General features: G+C 43.2%; 1 protein-coding gene across 1 annotated transcript; it reads right to left on the reverse strand.

The window, feature by feature from the left end:
• Positions 1-103: 103 nt before the first annotated feature.
• On the reverse strand, positions 104-20,269 carry FKBP4 (FKBP prolyl isomerase 4). Its single transcript, XM_063148634.1, has 10 exons — positions 20,068-20,269; positions 16,429-16,573; positions 15,095-15,237; positions 11,160-11,280; positions 10,432-10,588; positions 9,291-9,381; positions 8,861-8,944; positions 7,968-8,153; positions 7,199-7,438; positions 104-4,010 (listed from the first exon to the last, which is right to left on the reverse strand). The coding sequence occupies exons 1-10, from the start codon at positions 20,149-20,151 to the stop codon at positions 3,912-3,914; spliced, it is 1,350 nt and encodes a 449-aa protein (XP_063004704.1). The 5' UTR covers positions 20,152-20,269; the 3' UTR covers positions 104-3,911.
• Between the last annotated feature and the right edge of the window lie 14 nt (positions 20,270-20,283).

The following is a 20,283-nucleotide window of genomic DNA, read 5'->3' on the forward strand; positions in this document are numbered from 1 at the left end:
GGCCCGGGCACGGCGGGAGCGCGGGGCGGGGCGGCCGCAGGGCCCGCCCGCCGCCCACAGCACCGCGCTCCGGAAAGGATTTACACACGCAGACACACACGGGTGTGGGTTACAAAGTCAGGACTGTAACTGTTTATTTCAAGCATTGTTTTCTTTTTTTTTTTTTTTTTCCTCTATAAGGACATACATAACGAAGTTTATAGTTGAAGTTTACATGCATGACCTCACTCACAAATACCAGTATTGCCACCTTCTGCCGGCAACCAGACCCACTTTTAAAGACAGCACAGAACATCCGTTCAGCTGCCTGAACAGGGCATGTTTAGTGTCCTTAACAGATTTACATTCTCAAACACTTCATAGTTTATGTAGTAACAACAAGGGCACAGTGGTACTTTCAAGACTGCTCACACTTAACAACAGATGCACCATTGACTAGATTTTTTTATAATGTGCCACAGAAATCACTTTTTGCTTTCAGAAACATGTACAACTATCATGCCTGTAGATTTTTGAAAACTGCTGTTCAACAATTATAAAGTTCTCATTAGGACTTGGCTCTATGCTTTAGCAGCAAAACCAGTTTAAGCCACAGAGGCTTGTATTTCCAGGAATAATTAGCAACAAATCAAGGTATTTATGTGATTAATAAGTACTCTGGCTTGGCATTCCTGTCCCCTTTAACTGTTTTTCTAGGTCTATAAATCCCTTCTTCTAACCCCAGCTGACATTCACAGTGTTGTTTCCCACAAGAGGGGGTAGTGCTTTGGTATAAATTTGTATACATACAAGTGGCTGTTACTACAGTCAGAGCTCATGAAAATCACCCCCATTACCTGGCAACCCCAAGGCTTTATCAGGCAAATGAAATCAGCATTTCCTTAAGTGAAGTGACCTCCCAAGCATCTCTCTTGCCTCTGTCCTCTCCCACCCACCCCATGAGACCCAGAGCACTGCAGCTCCCAGCTCTCTAACCACGCTCCAACCCAGCAGCAGGTGCTGAATTTGGTGTCTGGGGCAGGGCAGCACTCCAAGCAGCCCTTGCTTGGTGACAGTTCCAGGGCCCAAGCTGGGCTCGCACTGCTGCAGGACAGATAGTGGAACTCCCCCAGGCCCCACGAGTTCAAGTGCTTACACAGTACTTCTCTTTCAGCAAAGGAGACCAGGAATTCACATTCTATTACATGTTAGAACAGGGATACTCTCTGCAATATACACACAAATTCCAGCCCATGGCATGCCATGCAAAGACATCTTTCTCACCATTAAAAAGTCGATTTATTTTAATCTGAGAGAAACAGATTTTCTACCTTTCTTCTGCAGAGCAGGCAAAAAAAAAATGCCCCTTCTGCCCCTGTCTCTTAACAGGACACTGGAGATGCTGAATTTAACACCACATGATAGGATAAACAACAGCTGAGTACTATGTTCCATGCCTTCAGACAAAAAAAGCCCACCCCAACCAGAAGCCCCCACAAAATTCAAAAGCACACCCACCCCCAAACAAGACACACAAACTGCAGAAAGAAGCAGAATACTGAGTAATAGCTTTCTTGTGAGATCTGGGTAAGCAGACATTAGAATCACTCAGGAGTTTGTAGTTCATTAAAAGTATTTGTAATATGTAAGCCATTATCCCTTTACTTTCACTTCAAAGCCAGTCACTTTTAGATGTATTGGTTTGTTGTTTTTTTTTTCCCCCTCTGGTCCAGTTTTACAATGCAGTGGGGTGAAGAGGAAGGTAGCAATATGAACATAGAACAATCTCTATGCACAGGTTACAGACTTGCTTTATGCAGAGTTTCCAGCAACATAATTTTTCCTTTTTGCAAATATATGGGTAAATACTGTATCAAATATCATGGGACTATTTTATGGTAATGAACAAACAACAGAGAAAAATAATCAGGACACTGGCTATGCAGACAAGAAAACAGAACCAAAGAACAGTATATTCTCTCAATTCTGTGCAAATTCCAATAAAAACCCACGAAAAGTTCTGTTTTCTTGAGTTTAATTGGAGCTTTATTACTTAAGCTGTGACTTCACAGTCTTCACCTTCAGCAATTTGCAAAGAGGAGGCATACAAGAAAGGCTACAAAACTTAATGGAAGGGACTCCCTACTGAACAAGGGGAAAGAGGGCGATCCCAAGGCAGAAGAATTGGGAGAGCCAATTTGTTCTTAAGTCTCGCATGAGGACTCCTGAAAAAAGCTGATTACTTGAAGCAAATCAAGGAAATAAATTTAGAAAGCAGAACCTGGGATTAAAGTAAGCTGGAACCAGAAAGAAAAACACCGATGACAAATCGGGGACTACCGACCTGTCAGCCTCAGCTCTGTGCCTGGGAAGATCAGGGAACAGATCCTCCTGGATGCTATGCTAAGGCACATGGAGGACAGGGAGGTGACCAGGGACAGCCAGCACAGCTTCACCATGGGCAAGGACCATCTGAGCAGCCTAGTGGCCTTCAATGATGTAGTGACTCCACGAGTGGGCAAGGGAAGGGCTACAGGTGTCATTTACCTTCATTTCTGTAATTTTCCTTCTCTCTAAATTGGACAGAGGTGGATGCAGTGGGGGGACTGTTTGATGGGTAAGAAACTGCTTGCATGGTCACATCTACAGGCTAGTGGTCAAGGGCTCCGTGCCCCAATGGACACCAGTGACAAGTGGTGTCCCTCAGGGGCCCATACTGGGACCAGTGTTACTATTACCTTCGCTAATGACATGGATGAAGGAGTAGAGTGCACCCTCAGCAAATGTGCAGGTGACACCCAGCTGAGCAGTCCCCTTGACGCACCTGGAGGACAGGATGCCACCCAGAGCGACCTGGACAAGCCTGAGAAGTGGGCCCATGTGATACTCATGAGGCTTCAAGAAGGCCAAGTGTAAGGTGCTGCACCTGGGCTGGGGTAACCCCTGGTATCAATAATGGCTGGGGGATGAACAGATCCAGAGCAGCTCTGCCAAGGAAGATCTGGGGGTGCTGTTGGATGAGAGGCTGGACATGAACTGGCAATGTGCACTCACAGCCCAGAAGCCAATTGTAACCTGGGCTGCAACCAAAGCAGCGTGGGCAGCAGGGGAGGGAGCGGATTTTCACCCTGTACTCTGGTGGGACCCCAGCTGGAACACTGCATCCAGCCCTGGGGTCCCCAGCACAGGAAGGACATGGACCTTTTGGAGCAAGTCCAGAGGAGGCCCACCAAGATGATCAGAGGGATGAAGCACCTCTCCTTAAGAGACAAGGCTGAGAGAACTGGAATTGTTCAGCCTGGAAAAAAGAAGGCTTTGGGGTGACCAAACTGTGGCGTTCCAGTACCTTAAAGGGAGCCTACAAGAAACATGGAGAGAGACTATTTACAAGGGCAAGTAGTGACAGCACAAAGGGCAATGGCTTCAAACTGAAAGAGGGCATGTTAAGATTAGGTATTAGGATGAAATTCTTTACTCTGAGGGTGGTGAGGCACTGGAACAGGCTGCCCAGAGAAGCTGTAGATGCTCCATCCCTGGAAGTGTCTAAGACCAGGCTGGATGGAGCTCTGAACAACCTGGTCTAGTGAAGGGTGTCCCTGTCCATGGCAGGGGGAGTTAGAACTAGATCTTTGAGGTCCCTTCCAACTCAAGCCATTCTATGATTCTATGAAAATGCAAATAAACCAAGCAGAGTAAATCCAGACAGAACCCAAACAGTAACAGAGGCTGAATGAATAAATAAAGTCACTAGGATTAAGCCAGATTTATGCTGCCACTCAGCTTCTTGAACAGCCACATAAAGCTGCAACTGACTGTGGCATGGTGGCTTCAGCCTCTGCTCCCTTGAAGCCACTATCCAACCAGGTAGAAAAATAAAGGTCTAATTCACTGGAAATTATTTCATTTACAAAACTAATGGAATAGGGGTTTTCTTATGCTTCTGCTTCAACTTCTGATTTATCTTCAACTCCATTCTGCGCATCTTTCATTTCTGCATCTTCAGTGTGGCTTGTCTGAAGAGTAGCAGATGACTAAATAGAGAGACAAAGAAAAATATTAATACATTATACAAAATTTACAAAAATTATTATTACACAAAAATATGTAGCAAAAACATTGTTTTATTCTTATTCCTTGGAAAGCTCATCTACCCTGCCAGACTGAATTAAGATATTATCTTCAGCCAGAAGAAACCAAAAATGTTCAGGTGTTCTGGTGTTAGGTGGTTATGATTCTTAATGTAGCCTGCACCCACTTGCCACACAACACTTTCTTAGAAGTCCTTTAAATGAAATTCACTTATGAAGCTTCTGCAGGAACTGCTTTTGCCCTGCTTCAATATTAATGTCATTAATTTTCAGCCATTGCCATGGCCTACCCTGACCCAACTTGTATGAGGCACACTAGCACTCAGCGTAAGAATCATCTTTGTTGGACAACTAGGTTTTGTGAAGAGACACTTCAAACTCAACAACAGTGATTTGGATGTCCTGTGCAAGAGCTAAACTGGAAGAAGATATGATCTGACAGTGTGGCTGCTCTAAAGCCCTCTCCTTGTGCATCTTCCGCATAAAAAGGTGTGGAAGGCAGAGCCATGAGGTCAGAGCTCCAAGGCCAGCTTTTACAATAGGACATAACCAGCACATCCTGACCTTACAGTAATTTTCAAGCACAGTAAGGGGACGTAAAAATGTCTTGGCTAGCTCATCTCAAAATCTAGTGCAATGGAATTGCTATTCCACCTGTCAGCCCAGCATCTTGAGCCATCTGTTTTATGATAATCTTAGATGAGAACCAAACAAAAACAAGCAAAATCTTAAGCATACAATGCTGGGAGAGCAGAATGGGGAAAAGGGGAAATGGGCAGAATCCTTAAAATCTTACATCAATTTGGCTACAACACAAAACCACATTTAAAAGAACATTCATGCATCAAAGGTCAGTTTTTCATCCTTAGAAGCATTCCACAAAGCACACAAGAGTTAAGTCTTCTCTCCACAGAAAATCTGTTAGCTACCAATCCTAGGCTTAAGATAAGGTGATAAACACCCTGACCTTCAAAAATTCACACTTTACATATGTGAACTTTTCAAATTAATGAAAGGAACTACTGATGCAAGAGTGGCTGTTGAATTTAACAGACTGTGTCAGGAGCATCAGAACTGCAGTCCAAGCGATCTTCTTACAAATCAGAAGACTTTTAGTAAACAAACTCTCTTCTCCAGAACTTTGAACTTCTACTACACCACCACTAAACTGACACTGTTGGAGCTGGAGAAAAGCAACACTATAAATGCAGTAACAGGAAAACAAGCTTTTCTTGCAAGGAAACCACCTCAAGACTGGCACAGGGAGTAAGATCCTTTACAGTTTATAGTTCCATCACTCCCATTTTATATAAAACCATATCCGTTTAAAGCAAGCCAGATGGCTCAGAGGAAAAAAACCCCAAAACCAGCACGTTGCACATTCCCAAGATCATCTAACTGGTTGGGAAGAATTCACCAGGCCAGTGGCATCCAGGCCTGTATCAGCAATACTGTGTCCAGCAGGATCAGGACAGGGATTGTCCTCCTGTACTTAGCAATGGTGAGGCCACACCTCAAATCCTGTGTCCAGTGTTAGATGCCAAACAATAATGTTCCATTTAAATTTGGTTGGAGTCCAACCTAAAGCATTCTACAACTTCAAACTGATGTTATCCAAAGCAGATAGGGAAATTGGAACTAAGTGCAATGTTTTTCCAATATCCCAAACAGTCTATAGTGCAAAGATTATAAGTCTGCCTTTTGCCAAGAATGTTACTCTATTACTCCAACTATTTGTCTTAGGAGTTGAAGAAAGCTTAAGGCTTTTGAAGTTTTAGTGGGTATAGCTTGTTTCAGCAATCCACTCTTCCTATTTCAACAGATCCTGCTGTATCCCACACCTAGTGGAGGAAGCTAAATTCCCAGCAGCTGTGCTAACCTAAAGGACCCTTCACAACAGAACCTGGCAGCTGGCAATTAAATCCTGCAATTTCAGAAATGAAGATGTCCAACAGTGAAATAATTCTACTTTTTAGAAAAATATTTCTGAGATTTTTTTATTAAAAATTAAGACACTCTGTGACTTTACATCACTGTCTAGAAGGACAGACAGAATACCTTCTTTTATGCTTCAATACACAAAGATTGTTGACATCAGGCTGCTTTAGCCAAAAAGAGAAGAAAGTGAAGCGTTTCATGTAGGAAATTGTCAGCTGACAGTCTGAAATGGCTGAACTGTCAGGATACACTCATCTGAGGATATCATGCTTCTGGAAAGACTCAATGACACAGTTAACCAAAGGAAATTAATGTACCAGTATCAGGCAATTTTGTATGTTCTCCATGCATATTCTGGAAAGGTGAAAATAACCTCATAAAATACAAACTTCTCTACTCCCCACTGTTACTGACGAAATTTGAGTCTGACATAAACCTCAGATTTGTCAGAGAAGTTACAGGTTCATCTTGTCCTTCCAGATCATCAGATTTAAGTAAAAAAAACCCAGAAGGTTGTCTTAGGATATGTGATTCTCACCAGTAACCTGAAATGTTTCTTGGTACCTAATACAATCTTGTTAGAACCTGTACTCACATCCTGCCATTATTAACTGAACTAGCATTTACTAAAATTCTAGTGAAAGCTTATGAAGAAAACCATCCATACAGCAGAATAATCAATCTTCTGACAATCCATAATCTGTGACATTTGTAATGGAGACCATCAACCACATCCTAATGTGTCTGTGAGAAGCAAGATGGTGCTCAGCACCCTCTGTAGGACAGACACAAGCTCTCACTAGATGGGCACCCCAGGCACCAGAAAAGTCCATTCTTTGCAACAGATTCTAGAGGAACAGGTGCTTTTTCCACTTCTAGAACATTGTCTTGTTTGCACCTCATCAGTTCAACTGCCTTCTGATTAACACTGGTCTGTGGCAAATCCAGTTGAAATAGATAAGAGCTTTCTGTGCAATGGTTGGTACTCCTGGTTTTCCTGTTCAAACAAGATGGCCTAATAATTTTGACTGTTGGCACTCTGAGTTCCATCCCTGCTCCCCAAAGCAGTGCTCTACTTGAGTGTTCTCCTGCTATAATTATCTGTAATAAGAAGCAAGGTGAGTACTTAAACCACTGTTCCTTGTCTAACACATGACACCACCTCCTGTCATGTTCAGAGTAGTGTTGCTTACCTTTATGTCTTTGTCTGCGAGCCTTTGGAACATGTTGGCGTACATCTTCTTCTCCTTCTCATGCTGCTCCCGGATTTTCTGCTGACAAGTCACCAGCTGCACTTTGGCAGCTTTGTTACTTGGATAAAGTTGTATCACCTTCTGGAAATCTGCTCGGGCCAACTCAAAGTCATTGACAGCCAAGTGAGCTTCTCCTCGCCGGAAAAGGCCTTTTTCATTGTTGCTATCCAGTTCTAGTGCCTGCATTCACAAAAACCAAAGTCATGTTCAGTAATTTTTATTCTTTTATAAAAATTATATGCAGTCAGAACATCAGTGACTGCTAGGAACTGTACCTTCTGATGTAGGCTTATGAGTCTTGTCAGGGCTTACTAATAAAGTCAGTGGAGTACAGTAGAAATACAAAGAGAATTAATATAGGCTATTTGACAAGAGAACCAGCAAGTCTAAGATTTAGTCAGGGAGTAATCCTGCTCTTTGACAGACCTCTGCCAACACTATTAACCTTCACCACATTTCAAGTGTTCCTTATTCCTAAATACTTGAATATTCTCAATGTAGCAGCAAGTTAGTAAAAGATGTTGAAAGGGCACTAATTATGAAAATAATCAGCTGGATATTTTGAGTGCACTAAAAATTCCGTACTACCCAAATGACAGCTGGTAAGAAAGACGAAAACACCACATTGGCCTGTTGTCCCTAAAATGTTTAAAGCAAGACAAACTGTCAGACTGCTTGTGCAGTTTAAGAATAAATCAACTCCTACTACCTTGTTGCAGTTCTCCAAAGCCTGGGAGTATTCCTTTAGCTTGAGATGGCACATAGCTAAGTTAAGGTGGGCAGCAAGCCTCAGGCTTTTGGCTTTTGATTCCTCCTCCTCGGAGAGTCCCGACTCGTGCTCCAGCCACGACACAATCTTCTTATACTGTAATGCTGCCCGCTTGTATTTCCCCTCCTGTAAACAAGGCAGCTCAATTATCACAAAGCTCATCATAGGAACTTTTATCTCCCTCTTGACCCTTTTGCCTGCCTTGAGCAATACATCTAAAAAACCCCATTTCATCAAAAAGTAACATCTATCATCCAAAATACACTACTTCTGGGAGCCATTCCTGCACAGGATCAGAAAATCTTTAGGAATACTTAACAGGTTCCCCACTAGAGCTAGGGATATATGCCAGCATTGATACTTCACTGAACTCCTACCTTTATATTCAACTTATGATGCAAAAATAAGGGAAGATGGGGAATTCTCAACATGCAATACCAAGATAATAGGAAACTCTTCCTTTAGCTACTGAAATTGTTTTCAACAGCTTCTCCACACATCTCTACCCAAATGAATGTTGTTCACTCATAGCACTGGCCCACAGCAGGAACTGAAATACTGCACACCCTACAGTGTTATCTGTAGACAGAGCAAACAGCTCTAACAGACAGCTCCCTGCAGTTAGTTCTTTGAATAATCCAACCGAGTTTCTTTTTTTTAAGACACATTCCCCTTCAGCTCTCCCTGTAGAATCTCACAGAATACAATGAACACCACTCAGAAATTACAGAAGCTGTAAACATCATTACCAATGATGTTTATTATTATCAAATATGTTTATTATCATGACACAGACCAAGAAATGCTATTATTACTTGGGTACTGTAACTTACCTTGAAGTACTGAGTGCCTCTCTCCTTCACGATAGAGCTCTGTTCCAACTTCTCATCTGTGTTCATTTCCCAGGACTCCTTAGCCTACCCAAATAGGAACACTTCCAGTCAACTTCAACACAACTTCTAGGGAAATCAAGTAGCTATTGTGCTTCCCACTAACAGTACAGTTGAGATAAGCCTGGCAAAGCAGAGCTTTGCACTGCTCATGGAAACCAGCCCAGAGCACGAGAGATGGCAACAGACAGGGATACAGAAAGAATAAGGACCATTTCAGCCAAGAGCTCCCAGCATGTCAGCATCATCTCTGGCAACAGTGGCCTCCTTGTTTCACATCACCATTCAGGGATTCCATTGTCATCGTTTAAGCCGCACTCCCACTTCTTCCCCCAGCCCCGGATCTCTTTGGGATTTCATCTCTTGCTCTCACCTTTTCAAAGCTTTTGAGTTTCACTTCATACTGCAGCTCTGCATCTGGAGGGATCTTAAATTTCTCATTCCCAGCACTTCCAAAACCATAGCTGTAAAATGGGGGTGGGGAGGGAGAAGCAAAAGTTATAAATAAGAGAAGAGTTCAAAACTATCCATCGAGCTACATTTGCTACATAGGAAGAGGGAGACAAAAACCCCATGCAAATTTGGGATGCACATAAATTATTATTACAAGACAAAGGCTTGAAGAATTCTAGATACAATTCTAAACTTAGCAAGGACAAGGGGACAAGGTAGAAGAAAGTAAGAGAAAGCTAGTATTCACTTCATTAATCTTTTAGCAACTCGTATTATTTTATTAGTTTTTTAGTTAACTTTAAGGAAAAGCAAGTAATCCCTTCATAAAAAAAAAAAGCCAAATCAAAACAACCAACTTTCAAATTGCAACTACCATATTTAATATTTATGGTCTGAAACTGAATGTTGCATTCAGAGCACCTGTATTTTAGTTCTATTCTTAGAAAAGCAAAGAGAATAAAGACCAAGATTGGGTGAGCAGCTGTACACTTAAGACACTGCTAACCAGCTGGTAAACAGGAAATGCTTCCAGAAAGGTACTGCTATGCAATTCTAGAAAGAGCTGCATATTAGCAGGAAAACCCTCTAGATCAGATTGCTTTCCTTTTCTGCTCCCATCAGGCTTAGTTACAGTTTAAAAAAAATTAAATAAAAACTGAAATAAATTAAAGGTTAATGAAAACAATCTGTGCAACTCCACTTCTTTCAGATGTGTTCTCATTGAAAAGAGAAAATTCTGCCTATATCCAAGTCTACATATGGACTGTTTTACAGTAATCAGTCATGAAGAGGGATCACAAAAATCCAAGTTTGAGAGCAATGTTTTTCAAAAATATTTAGAGGTCAATGTTACAGAGACTTTAGTTAATTTCGTCTGGACTGCTACTGCTTCACTATGAAGTGGCAAAGCATGATACTTCTCATACATCAAATTTTGGGGCTGATCCAGGTTTTTACCACAGCGCTGAAAAAATACTTAAAGGTATTATAATGAAATAGTTCCTTCTTGCCAGATGATTAGTATAAGCCCTTTCTTGTATCAAACACCAGAAACAGCATACCTGGGCTTGAGATAGAACACAGATTCCTCTGATTTCTCCATTTTTTGAATTGCTTTCTCCAGCCCATGAGGAATATCAAAGTTTTCACCTTCTCCAATCTCAAACCGCAATTCCCGCTTGTCAAAAACACGATCTCCGTGTCGGCCTTCAAACTGGACTGGTAACAAAAACCAGAACAGCAGAGAGAAATCAGAATGCAGTGTATGGCAGTGGGCAGTACCCCGGAGTGCACAGGGAGTTCCACACAGGCAGGCAGCACACACACAAGTGCCAAAGCCTCCTCCTGAACAGTCTTTTCTCTTTTAGCAGCTACCTATGGCGTGGCAGCTACTGGCAGCAAACAGAACTTCTGCTGTTCAATTTAACAACCCCTCTTTTTTTGTTGTTCATTTAAGTGTTTGTTTTTTCCACTCTGACAAAAAGTGCCAGAATGACTTCCCCTTTTGTTCCTTAGCACATGGAAATACTTTATGAGACTCAATCACCTTCTGTCATCAGATAAGCACTTCAACAGATTCAGTATCACCAGAAAACACAGTTGCTGCTGGAAAATGTAAACCTTGCTAGAAACAGGAGAAGGAAAGCTTACTCTAGGTTGTTAAGTTACTTGGTACAGAAAAGAGAAGCCATGTATTCCTGTCCCTCAGGACATGCAGTTGTAGGCTGTGAAAAGGTTCTGTCATCCCTCACTGCAAATCCATTCACTATTTTTGTAACAACACACTTACTCTCTACAAGTGCATCCTCATTGGGCCTGGAGTAGCCCTCTCCTTTTTTACGGATTCTTCGGATGATGCCACCATCTTCTTCATCAGTGAGGTCCTCCCCCTTGAACTCAAAAAGTTCTATCTGTTGAGGGAAGAATAGCCTTGCATTTATTCTTATTAGACCAATTTAGTAACTCACAGGATTTATTCTCCAGAGATCTTTGAAACTTATAACCCTCTGCTGCAACAAATTGTTTTAGATTTTTAAGAACTAGTGCTCAAGTAGGAGACAAGTATCCAGTCTGAATCTTCACATGTCCTCCCAAGTAAATGTAAACCATAGTTTCAAGTGGGAGTAACACAACAACACAGAAAAAGTTACAAAAGGTACTTTCCTGGCTGCTATGAAGTGAAGGAAAAAAAAATCATATCCTATTTTTGAGTAAAACAATAGTGAAAACTACTCCCAAGCACAAAAAAGCAAGTCATTATAATCAGCATTGTTTAGACTACCTCATTAAAAAAAAAAGTTCAGAGCTAATGCTGTGAAGGTTTCTGACACTGGACTTGAGATAAGTGGAATGCAAAAGGCACTGAATATCCACCAGTACTTCCACTTTTTATTTTAATTGATACCTAGTAACAAATAATATTCTGGTCTTTCTCTTCAGTCAGTCTTAAAAAAGTAATTCCTGAACATCCTACTGATGACCATACAGGTGTGTGTACCTCCCCCCCTTTTTTTTTCCCAGCCTGAACAATACTATTCTATGGAATAATCTAGCAATCTAATAATATTGCTCAGCAACAGTAATCATGAGAAAGAAAAAACAAAACCACTACCAGATCAAAAAAGAAAAGAACTTCCAAATCAGAGGACATGCATTACTTCTTATCATATAAAATGCTGGTGTGACGACACAGGTACAAAAATCTCTTTAAGATTTAAGAGATGTAAGTTCTAGAGGGTCTTTTGTAATGCAACTTGTGCAAAAATTTGGTATGGGGATAGGCACTTGCAAAAGAACCCTGCTGATACTGTGTGAAGTAATAAAAAGTAAACCTAGGTAAAAATAAAAGAGTGGAAACTTAGAGACTTTAGCTGCTTGAGAGTCATACTAGCCAGAAACTATTGCAACCTAGTAGAACTTGGGAAAATTTCCTGGATCTAATTTCCAACCCACACCCCCAGTCAGGACACACCCAGCACCACTTACTTGTTGCAGCCAGTGAGCCTCAGGCTATTTTGTTAGGAAAGCACAAAACTATCACAGGCAGCTTTGGTCCTTTCCTTCCTCCCCTATTCCCTTCAACCTAACTGCCCAGGCAGGCATGAGGGGATATCAAGACTCATGAGTGAAACACTACTTTTACCTAAAAGCACACCCAGAAAATGGAGGACCAGACTGGCAGCACCAAGAAAAACCCAGTGGGAAGTGAATAACCTGGGTGACTGTGGGGGATGGACTCAGGAGCAGCCTGATGGACCAAATCCCATCTTGCAGATAAATAAAATACTTTTATTTACCCCAATGTCAGGTATTACCTCTTGTTGAAGGACAATACAAATTTCTCTGCTTTCTGCTGTCCACGTGCATCCTGCGTAGTAGTGCTAAGCCCTTAAGAATGCCCCACTGTGCTGCCTAGGTAGAAGGCCTTGAGCTTTTAGCTTGCATTTCAATCATCAGCTCAGCCCTGATTACAGCTGGTATCACTTGCATAGAAGCACACAGCACTCCACCATGGGTAGTTTGATCCAATACAACTAAGCCATGAATAACACCAGATTTCTAGGTAAGAAAATGCTCTTTATGAACAGCTCTACATGACACTACTTTTCAGAAATAATGGTCTCAATTTTGATGCACTCAAAGTGAGTAAATGTCATCCCTTAGTGGACACTACCTGCTAGCAATATTTTTTTAATCCTTCACACAGAATATATCTTTAATCCTATTACTCACAGGTCCATGAAAAAAAAAAAAAAAAAAAAAAAAGAAATGCAAATACACTACCCAAATGCAAAGCAAACTCAATATCCAATTATATGAAGGCCAATGGTACCTGGCCTGTATCAGCAATGGTGTGGCCAGCAGGACCAGGGCAGTGATTGTCACCCTGTACTAGGCACTGGTGAGGCCACACCTCAAATCCTGTGTTCAGTTTTGGGCCTTTCAGTTCAGGAAGAACACTGAGGTGCTGGAGTGTGTCCAGAGGGCAACAGAGTTGGTGAAGGGTCTGGAGCCCAAGTCCCACGAGGAGCTGCTTGAGAGAGCTGGGGGTGTTTAGCCTGGAGAGAAAGAGGGGTCTTGGGGGGAGCCTTCTCACTTTCTACAACTCCCTGAACGGAGGCTGTTGCCAGATGGGGTCAGTCCCTTCTTCCTAGTAACAAGTCACAGAACAAGAAGAAATGGCCTCAAGGTGCACCAGGGGAGGTTTAGAATGGATATTAGCATTAGAACAGGCTGCCCAGGGAAGTGGGTGAGTCACCCTCCCCGGAGGTATTTAGGTGTAGAGGTTGGGTTAATGGTTTAGTGATGGACTTGGCAGTGTCAGATTTATGACTGGACTCAATGGTCTTGAAGGTATTTTCCACCCTAAATGACTCTATGTATAATTTACCCTTCTTAACAGATGCTCATTGCTTCCAATAAAATCTAAACGGACTTTCAGTCTTTGAATAACTCCGTGAGCTATTTTCACCTTTCTCAGATAGTAGATAAAACATTCAATCTCAGAGCAATCATCAATTTTAAAGCTTTCCTTATGCCCCCAATTGTAGGATTCTATTCCATTCATTAAGTGCTTTAGAGCAAAGTAACTTTAAAAATTACACTTAAGAGTCTGCCTTCTCTCAGGCAGAATTTATTTTGAAACAATTGTTGGCAAATTGATCTGTTTCAACAGTAAGAAAAATCCATCCTCTTTAAACCCTGTTGAGACTGTCAGGGTATGCTTCAGAACAGCTTTAATGTCATCCTACATGGAAAAATCAAATACAAGTCTCAGCATTCTGAGCAACCATTCTCACTTCTGAAATAACACACAAGAGACAGCTGCTGTTTCCACCCCCCTTTGGGGAAGGAGGAGGAAGATGTGGGGGAAAATTGTTTTTAAGGTCAGTAGGAAATAAAATCTCTCCTCTCCTGGTGAGGCTGAGAGACACCAAGGATAAGTGGCTCCATGCTCACCAAGACATGCAGCTCTGCTCCAGGAGAGCAGCTGGCCATGTGAGTTGTCAAACTGGGTTACCCAGCTGCCAAACTCAAGACTGCCAAGTCTGTCACAGGCACTGAGTGAGTGCACAGGATTTCATCTATGGGGGCAAGACTGATCAGTGTAGCATGGATGCACAGAGAGACTTTGGCAATGAACCAGCAACCTAAATACAAACTGGTTTTATGGTGCTTTAAGGCAGACTGAAATGCTCAGTTCTACAGAAAGAGTTCATAATTGCAGGGCTGTTCAAATATTGTATTCCAGCAGTTTACATGGGGCAATTACCTCTTTTCTCCCTGAAATAGCTCATAAGAGGTAATGTTAATGTAAAGAAAACACAAGTTAGTATAAAAATATATTATTGAGGGCATTAATTGCTCTTCTGGTAGTTGAAAACATTTAATATATCATTACTCTGAGTGTTATGAAGTTATTAAAGATTTTAACCATTCAGTCTATCACTGAAATAGTCTGCCCTCCCAGCCTGCACTTTACTGCTGCAAATCACCCAGTAACTGCAAAATTACAACTCACCACTGAAGATCATTCAAGTGTTATAAAAAGAGAAGGGAAACCTGAGCCATTACAGAGCAGTGGCAGCCAGACTAAAATTTTGTCCATGCTACCCAAAATGGACAATGTTACTTTCCCTAGAAAATGTAACAATCCTGTTTTGAAAGGATACTGCCTCACACATATTTTCAAGCATACAGTTCTAGTGACCATCTCTCACTTACCTCAAAAATCAGCGTAGCATTGGGAGGTATCTTTGGAGGGCTCCCAGCTGAGCCATAGGCATATTCTGGTTTACACGTAATCCGACAGATTTCACCAATCTTCATAGTGGCCACAGCAATGTCCCATGCTTTGATCACCTCACCTGTACAAGTCAAATGCCAATCACACATGAAAGGCATGATCAGGTGAAACTGAGCATTATCAGTTTTAGTATACAAAAGCTAAGGCAGCAGAAATACTGAAGAATTTGTGCTCACTCTCATTTATGTACATCAGTTTTAAGCCTAATAAAGTTCTAAAGTTTCCCAGGGACCCAAATTTAGCCTAAACATTTTTTCATTCCAGGTGTAACAACTCTTTTCACAGAATAACAGAACAGAGACACCAGCTGAAGTGCTTGGCACAGTCCCAAGTGTGAGGAAGTAACAATAAACTCTTCCGAGAGGAAGGCCTTAGGGTGAGAGATTGCCTGCTCCTGTTTTGAAAACAATCCAAACCAACAGCCTTTTCTGTTCATACTTTTATCAGCTGGCAAAGAACAGCACCAGTGGTAACTAAAAGTTGCACACATTTGTAACAGAAAGGGGGAAGAAAATAGTAGCATTCCTTTGAAAGGAAGAAAAGCTGTAACAAACTCCCCTCTCTTACTCAAGCTGTCCTAATTGCTGCTCCTCTTGACTCATCAAGCAGACTTTCTATTAGTCTTGTGTTAATAGGTACACTTAATATCATCTCAAATTGAAGTACAATTAACTTACCTCTTTTTAAAAAGGAGGTATTATCTATTTTTTTAAAAAGAAGAAGGTAAGAAACTTCCAGGGAAGAATACAAGATTGAGTAATAAGATTTGCAGAAATAACGATGCTCAGATTTTCAAAAAATGAAATATTTTGATAATGAAGAGATGCACTGCTCAAAGACTCATATTTGGGTTAACTTGAGAATTTTGTGGAGAAGAGAGTGTGTTTCATCATAAGACAGCTGCCTCTGTGTACCCTGTCACAATTAAGCACTCCTGAACTGAGGTCTGCCCCCCAAAAAACCCAACCAAAAAAATGCATATTCTGGCTATTTAACTGCCCCTTATATCTACATTTCAGGTCAGATTTGTTCTCCTGGAGTACTTTGTCTGAGGCCTGTGAATTCTTCTTTTAAGGGGCTACACAGTTCTCTCATTCACAAAAATCTCACATTCTGATGGGGTCATTCTAAGAGAATACAAGTTTAAGAGAAAACAAGTTTAAGTGGCAGTTTTGAAAAGCAAAGGAGCCACACAAGGAAATCCCGTCTCGATTATTACCAAAACTGATCAGTACCAAACACAAAATATTACCTTTCCCCAAGTCAAATGAGAATTTGTCTTTTCTGTCCAGACTGGAGTCAAATTTTGTGCCATCGAGAAGCCACCCCGTGTAATGGACGGTCACCTTATCACCTATCATCGGAGACTCTGTCCCACTGCCTTCTCTCTTGACAACCTGGGGAAAACAGCAACCAGCATTAACATCACAGAAATCAAGCCTGCCTGCCCACTGGACACGAATCACAAATACCTAGATGTGTGTGTTATCATCCTTGGCAGACAAAGGATTTGCAGGTTTTTTTCAGTCACCTGGAAATGGACTGGCTGTTCTTTCTGCAGATTAGCGGCGCTGCAAATGCAGAACCTCAAGATGGCTGTGCTGTGATACAAGAATTTAACAGGCAACAGTTGTGATCAGCTTACAGATCTCTGCATTAGGCAGGGCTTTTTCTTCTTTACTCAAGCATTTGCCTCATCACCTCTGTATCATCACGCCCCAGTTCAGTGTTCTAGGCAAAGCACTTAAACAAGAGAACAAGGTGGTTCTTTCCTTGCAAAGTCTTTTCCAACATGTAATCTGAAATTATTCGAGTTCAACCAGGCAGTTTAACAGTTAGCAGTGTCTCACCTCATGCAGGTTAGTTCCATCAGCCTACAGAGTAACACTTAAAAATTATTTATTGCAAGAATTTTGTCTCCCCACAATTCTGACACGGATCATCAGCACCCTCGTCTCACATACAGCTACAAGGGTTTGCTTTTCTTCTTAGGGAGAAGAAAATCCCCAGCCTGCCCAGCAAGACAAGTATTAAAAGAATCTATACTATCCAGAAAGTGGGGACAATCTCTCTGGTGTTCATTTGAAGCATATAAAAAATCAGAGAATAATAGTGACATATCTCACATGCAAGGATATGAGGCCTTGCCCATAACAGGATTCCCGAAGTTCAGATTAGAATTTTGAATTTTTCCCAATATAGATTGAAACCAGCTAGCCCTAAGCCAAAATTCTGCATTATCTTAGCCAGGCAAAAGGGGACCAATGGAGGACCATATTTGCTTGTATCATGGAGACCTGGAAAACATTCTGTTATAGAAGATAAATATCTATCCAAGGGCAGTTACAGGGCATCCCTCCTTTAAATGTCATGCTTCTATATCCATCATGTTTTTCACTGAATGAGGCAGACCTTTGGGAGTCTCCTTCACAAATTTCAGTTTCCTGCAACCCACCACAGTCAATCTCCCACCTAGCCTCCCACCATCCCTGTGACTGACTATCCAGCTGAAATGCCAGGGCCCTCCATCCAAAACCAAAGCTTCACCACCGACAGCTTCTGTTCGACTGAGAGCACCTCACTGAAAGCCTAAAACAAAAAATACCCCCACAAACAAACATAACCTAGAAAAAATCCTGGCTGCTTGTTTTTTAAGGAAAGGATGCTCAACCTGAAAAGGGATGCCTGACCTCATACAGAACACCATCCCTTTAACCCTGCACCAGCACCACGGCCTTTATTAGTATTACAAAACCAATCTGTGATGTCTCCCCAAGGAAGGCAAAAGTTCAAGCAACCACTCTCACAGAAATAAGGAAACAGAGAAGTATAAGAAAAGCACATGAATCAGGTAAGCAACCTGACCTACATCATGCTTAGCAGATGCAATTTGCAAATCTGCATAAAGTAGATGCAAACTAGCACTTGAAAGCAGCCAGTCTGATGTAATTTTGAAAAAACGTGTTTAATGGAAATTTACTAAACTTCATCAAATGCTATATTCTTGTAGTGCCATATCAAGGTACTCTACAGTAACAAATATCTCATTTTCATTACTGATACAATTTATTCTTTTGCATTTGTTCCATTTTGAAAAGACTGAAGTTTCACTTGTGAATATGGAAATACTATTTTCTGTAAGGTTTGCATTTCCTTTTCAGATGAAGAAACAGGATTTTTCAGCTCATATGGCATTTCAAATGGTTTATTTCCAAACTTAATTACTTATTCTAGGAATTGTCCAAGTATATTCAGCAATATCAGGTAAAAAACTGTGGATTCTATTCTGATATACAGCTAATGAGCAAATAAACACACTCCTGGAATCCCTGCAACAATACCAGTACAAAATTGGTGTAGGTTAGTTCAGAGCTAGATGCCTGATTTCAGCACATGCATTTTGCACTCCAGCAATTACGTAAAAATAAAATCTATGAAGGCTGGACTTTGTGACCTCTACAGTATTTTACTTACCATGTCACAATCTCAATTTTTGTGATTTTCACAACCTCACTTCGTTTGCTAGTGTTTTCTACTCCCCTCCTCAAAACAAACAAACAAACAAACAAACAAAAAACGACAGAAAAACCAACCCAAAAAACACCTGCTGCTTCTCCATCATTAAAAAGCAGGTACTGCATCAATCGGGCAGACCCCACTGCCCTTCTGCCACGCTCAAGGTATCTGGGCTGCGGGAGACCTGGGCAGCCATGCAGATGAGAACCCTGACCTAATACTGTACTACGTGCAAAACCCAAAAATTCTCACCTAAACATGCTAGCAGGAAACACGGAAAAGCAGAAATATAGCAGCCAACATCTTCAATCTGTTCCCTTAATACTCTCCTGAACGGGAGACAGCGCCTCCGTAATGAACCCAGAATTCAGAAGGCTCTAAAGGTTAAACCCAGAATTTTGCCTTTGCTGTGGCGCCCCTTTCTCCTGAACAGCGTAACTTCGAAATTTTACTGCGGCTGAATAACGCTTCTAAATAATCGCTGAAGTTTTTAGCAGAGCCTAAGGAAGTTTCTAGAGATATGGAAATAGGCAACGTCTGACAGAGGAAGTTCGCACAACTCCCCCTCACGGTATAAATCCCGCTGCCCTTATCGCCTGCCTTCCCAGTACAAAGGAGAGCAGCCGCTCCGCCTCGGCCGCGCCGGGGACCTGCTGGGGACCTGCCCGGCCACCCGGAGCCCTGCCCGGCCGCCGGCCCGGCGGCACCGAGGGGCGGCCAGGCCGCTCCGAGCGCCGGACCGCGCACCGCGGGCCTGGGGGGGGCCCGGAGCCCGCGGCCTGAGGGGAGCCGGGCCGGGCATGGCGGGGACGGGCACCGAGCGCACGTGCCCTGCCGGGGCTCCATCTTTATTTCCCGGCCCCGGACACGTGCTGGGGGGGCGGGGATGGACCCGGGCCCCCACAAGCCACGCTGCGAGCCGGACATAGAGCCCGGCCCGCCGCCCCTCCCGCATCTCCCCCTAAACGGCGATGGAAAGCCCAAAGGCAAGGGAAGCGCCTTTTCGCTGCACAGCCCCCCCGTGACCCCGAGCTCTCCCGGCGGGCAGCCCGGGCCCTGGCTGGCCCCGGGAGGAGCGGGGAGCCGCCGGGAGGAGCGGGGAACCCCCGCAGCCAGCCGGGCAGCGCTTGCGCAGCCGGGGCGCGCTCCCGCCCTCCGCCGCTGTTGTTTAATCGCCCGCGCTGCGCCAGCCCTGCCTGGATACCCGGGGACCGCCTCGGCCCCTTCCCCGCGGGCCACACAATGGGCCCGCTAGGGCCAGGGCGTCCGGGGAGCACCCGCTCGCAGGCTACGAGGAATGCCCCCGCTCCCCGCCGGCACAGGGTCCCCTCCGAGCTCGTGCGGAGGGTGGGGATGGGGAACAGCCGCCCTGTACCTTGAGGACGCCCTCATCCTGCTTGGGAGTGATGTCCACCCCTTCCAGGGGAGCCCCGTCCGCTTTCATCTCCTCCGCCGTCATGCCGCCTGCCGCTGCCACCTCTGCGCAGGGAAGGGCCACCTGGCGGGCTCGGTGCTGCGCTGAGCGCCGGGATGAGGCTGCGATAGCGCCTGGCTGCGCCTCCGGCTCCGGGCAGCGCGGGTGGGGGCGGGC

The sequence above is a fragment of the Melospiza melodia genome, chromosome 2, assembly GCF_035770615.1.
Source record: "Melospiza melodia melodia isolate bMelMel2 chromosome 2, bMelMel2.pri, whole genome shotgun sequence".
In the NCBI taxonomy this organism is placed as follows: domain Eukaryota; kingdom Metazoa; phylum Chordata; class Aves; order Passeriformes; family Passerellidae; genus Melospiza; species Melospiza melodia.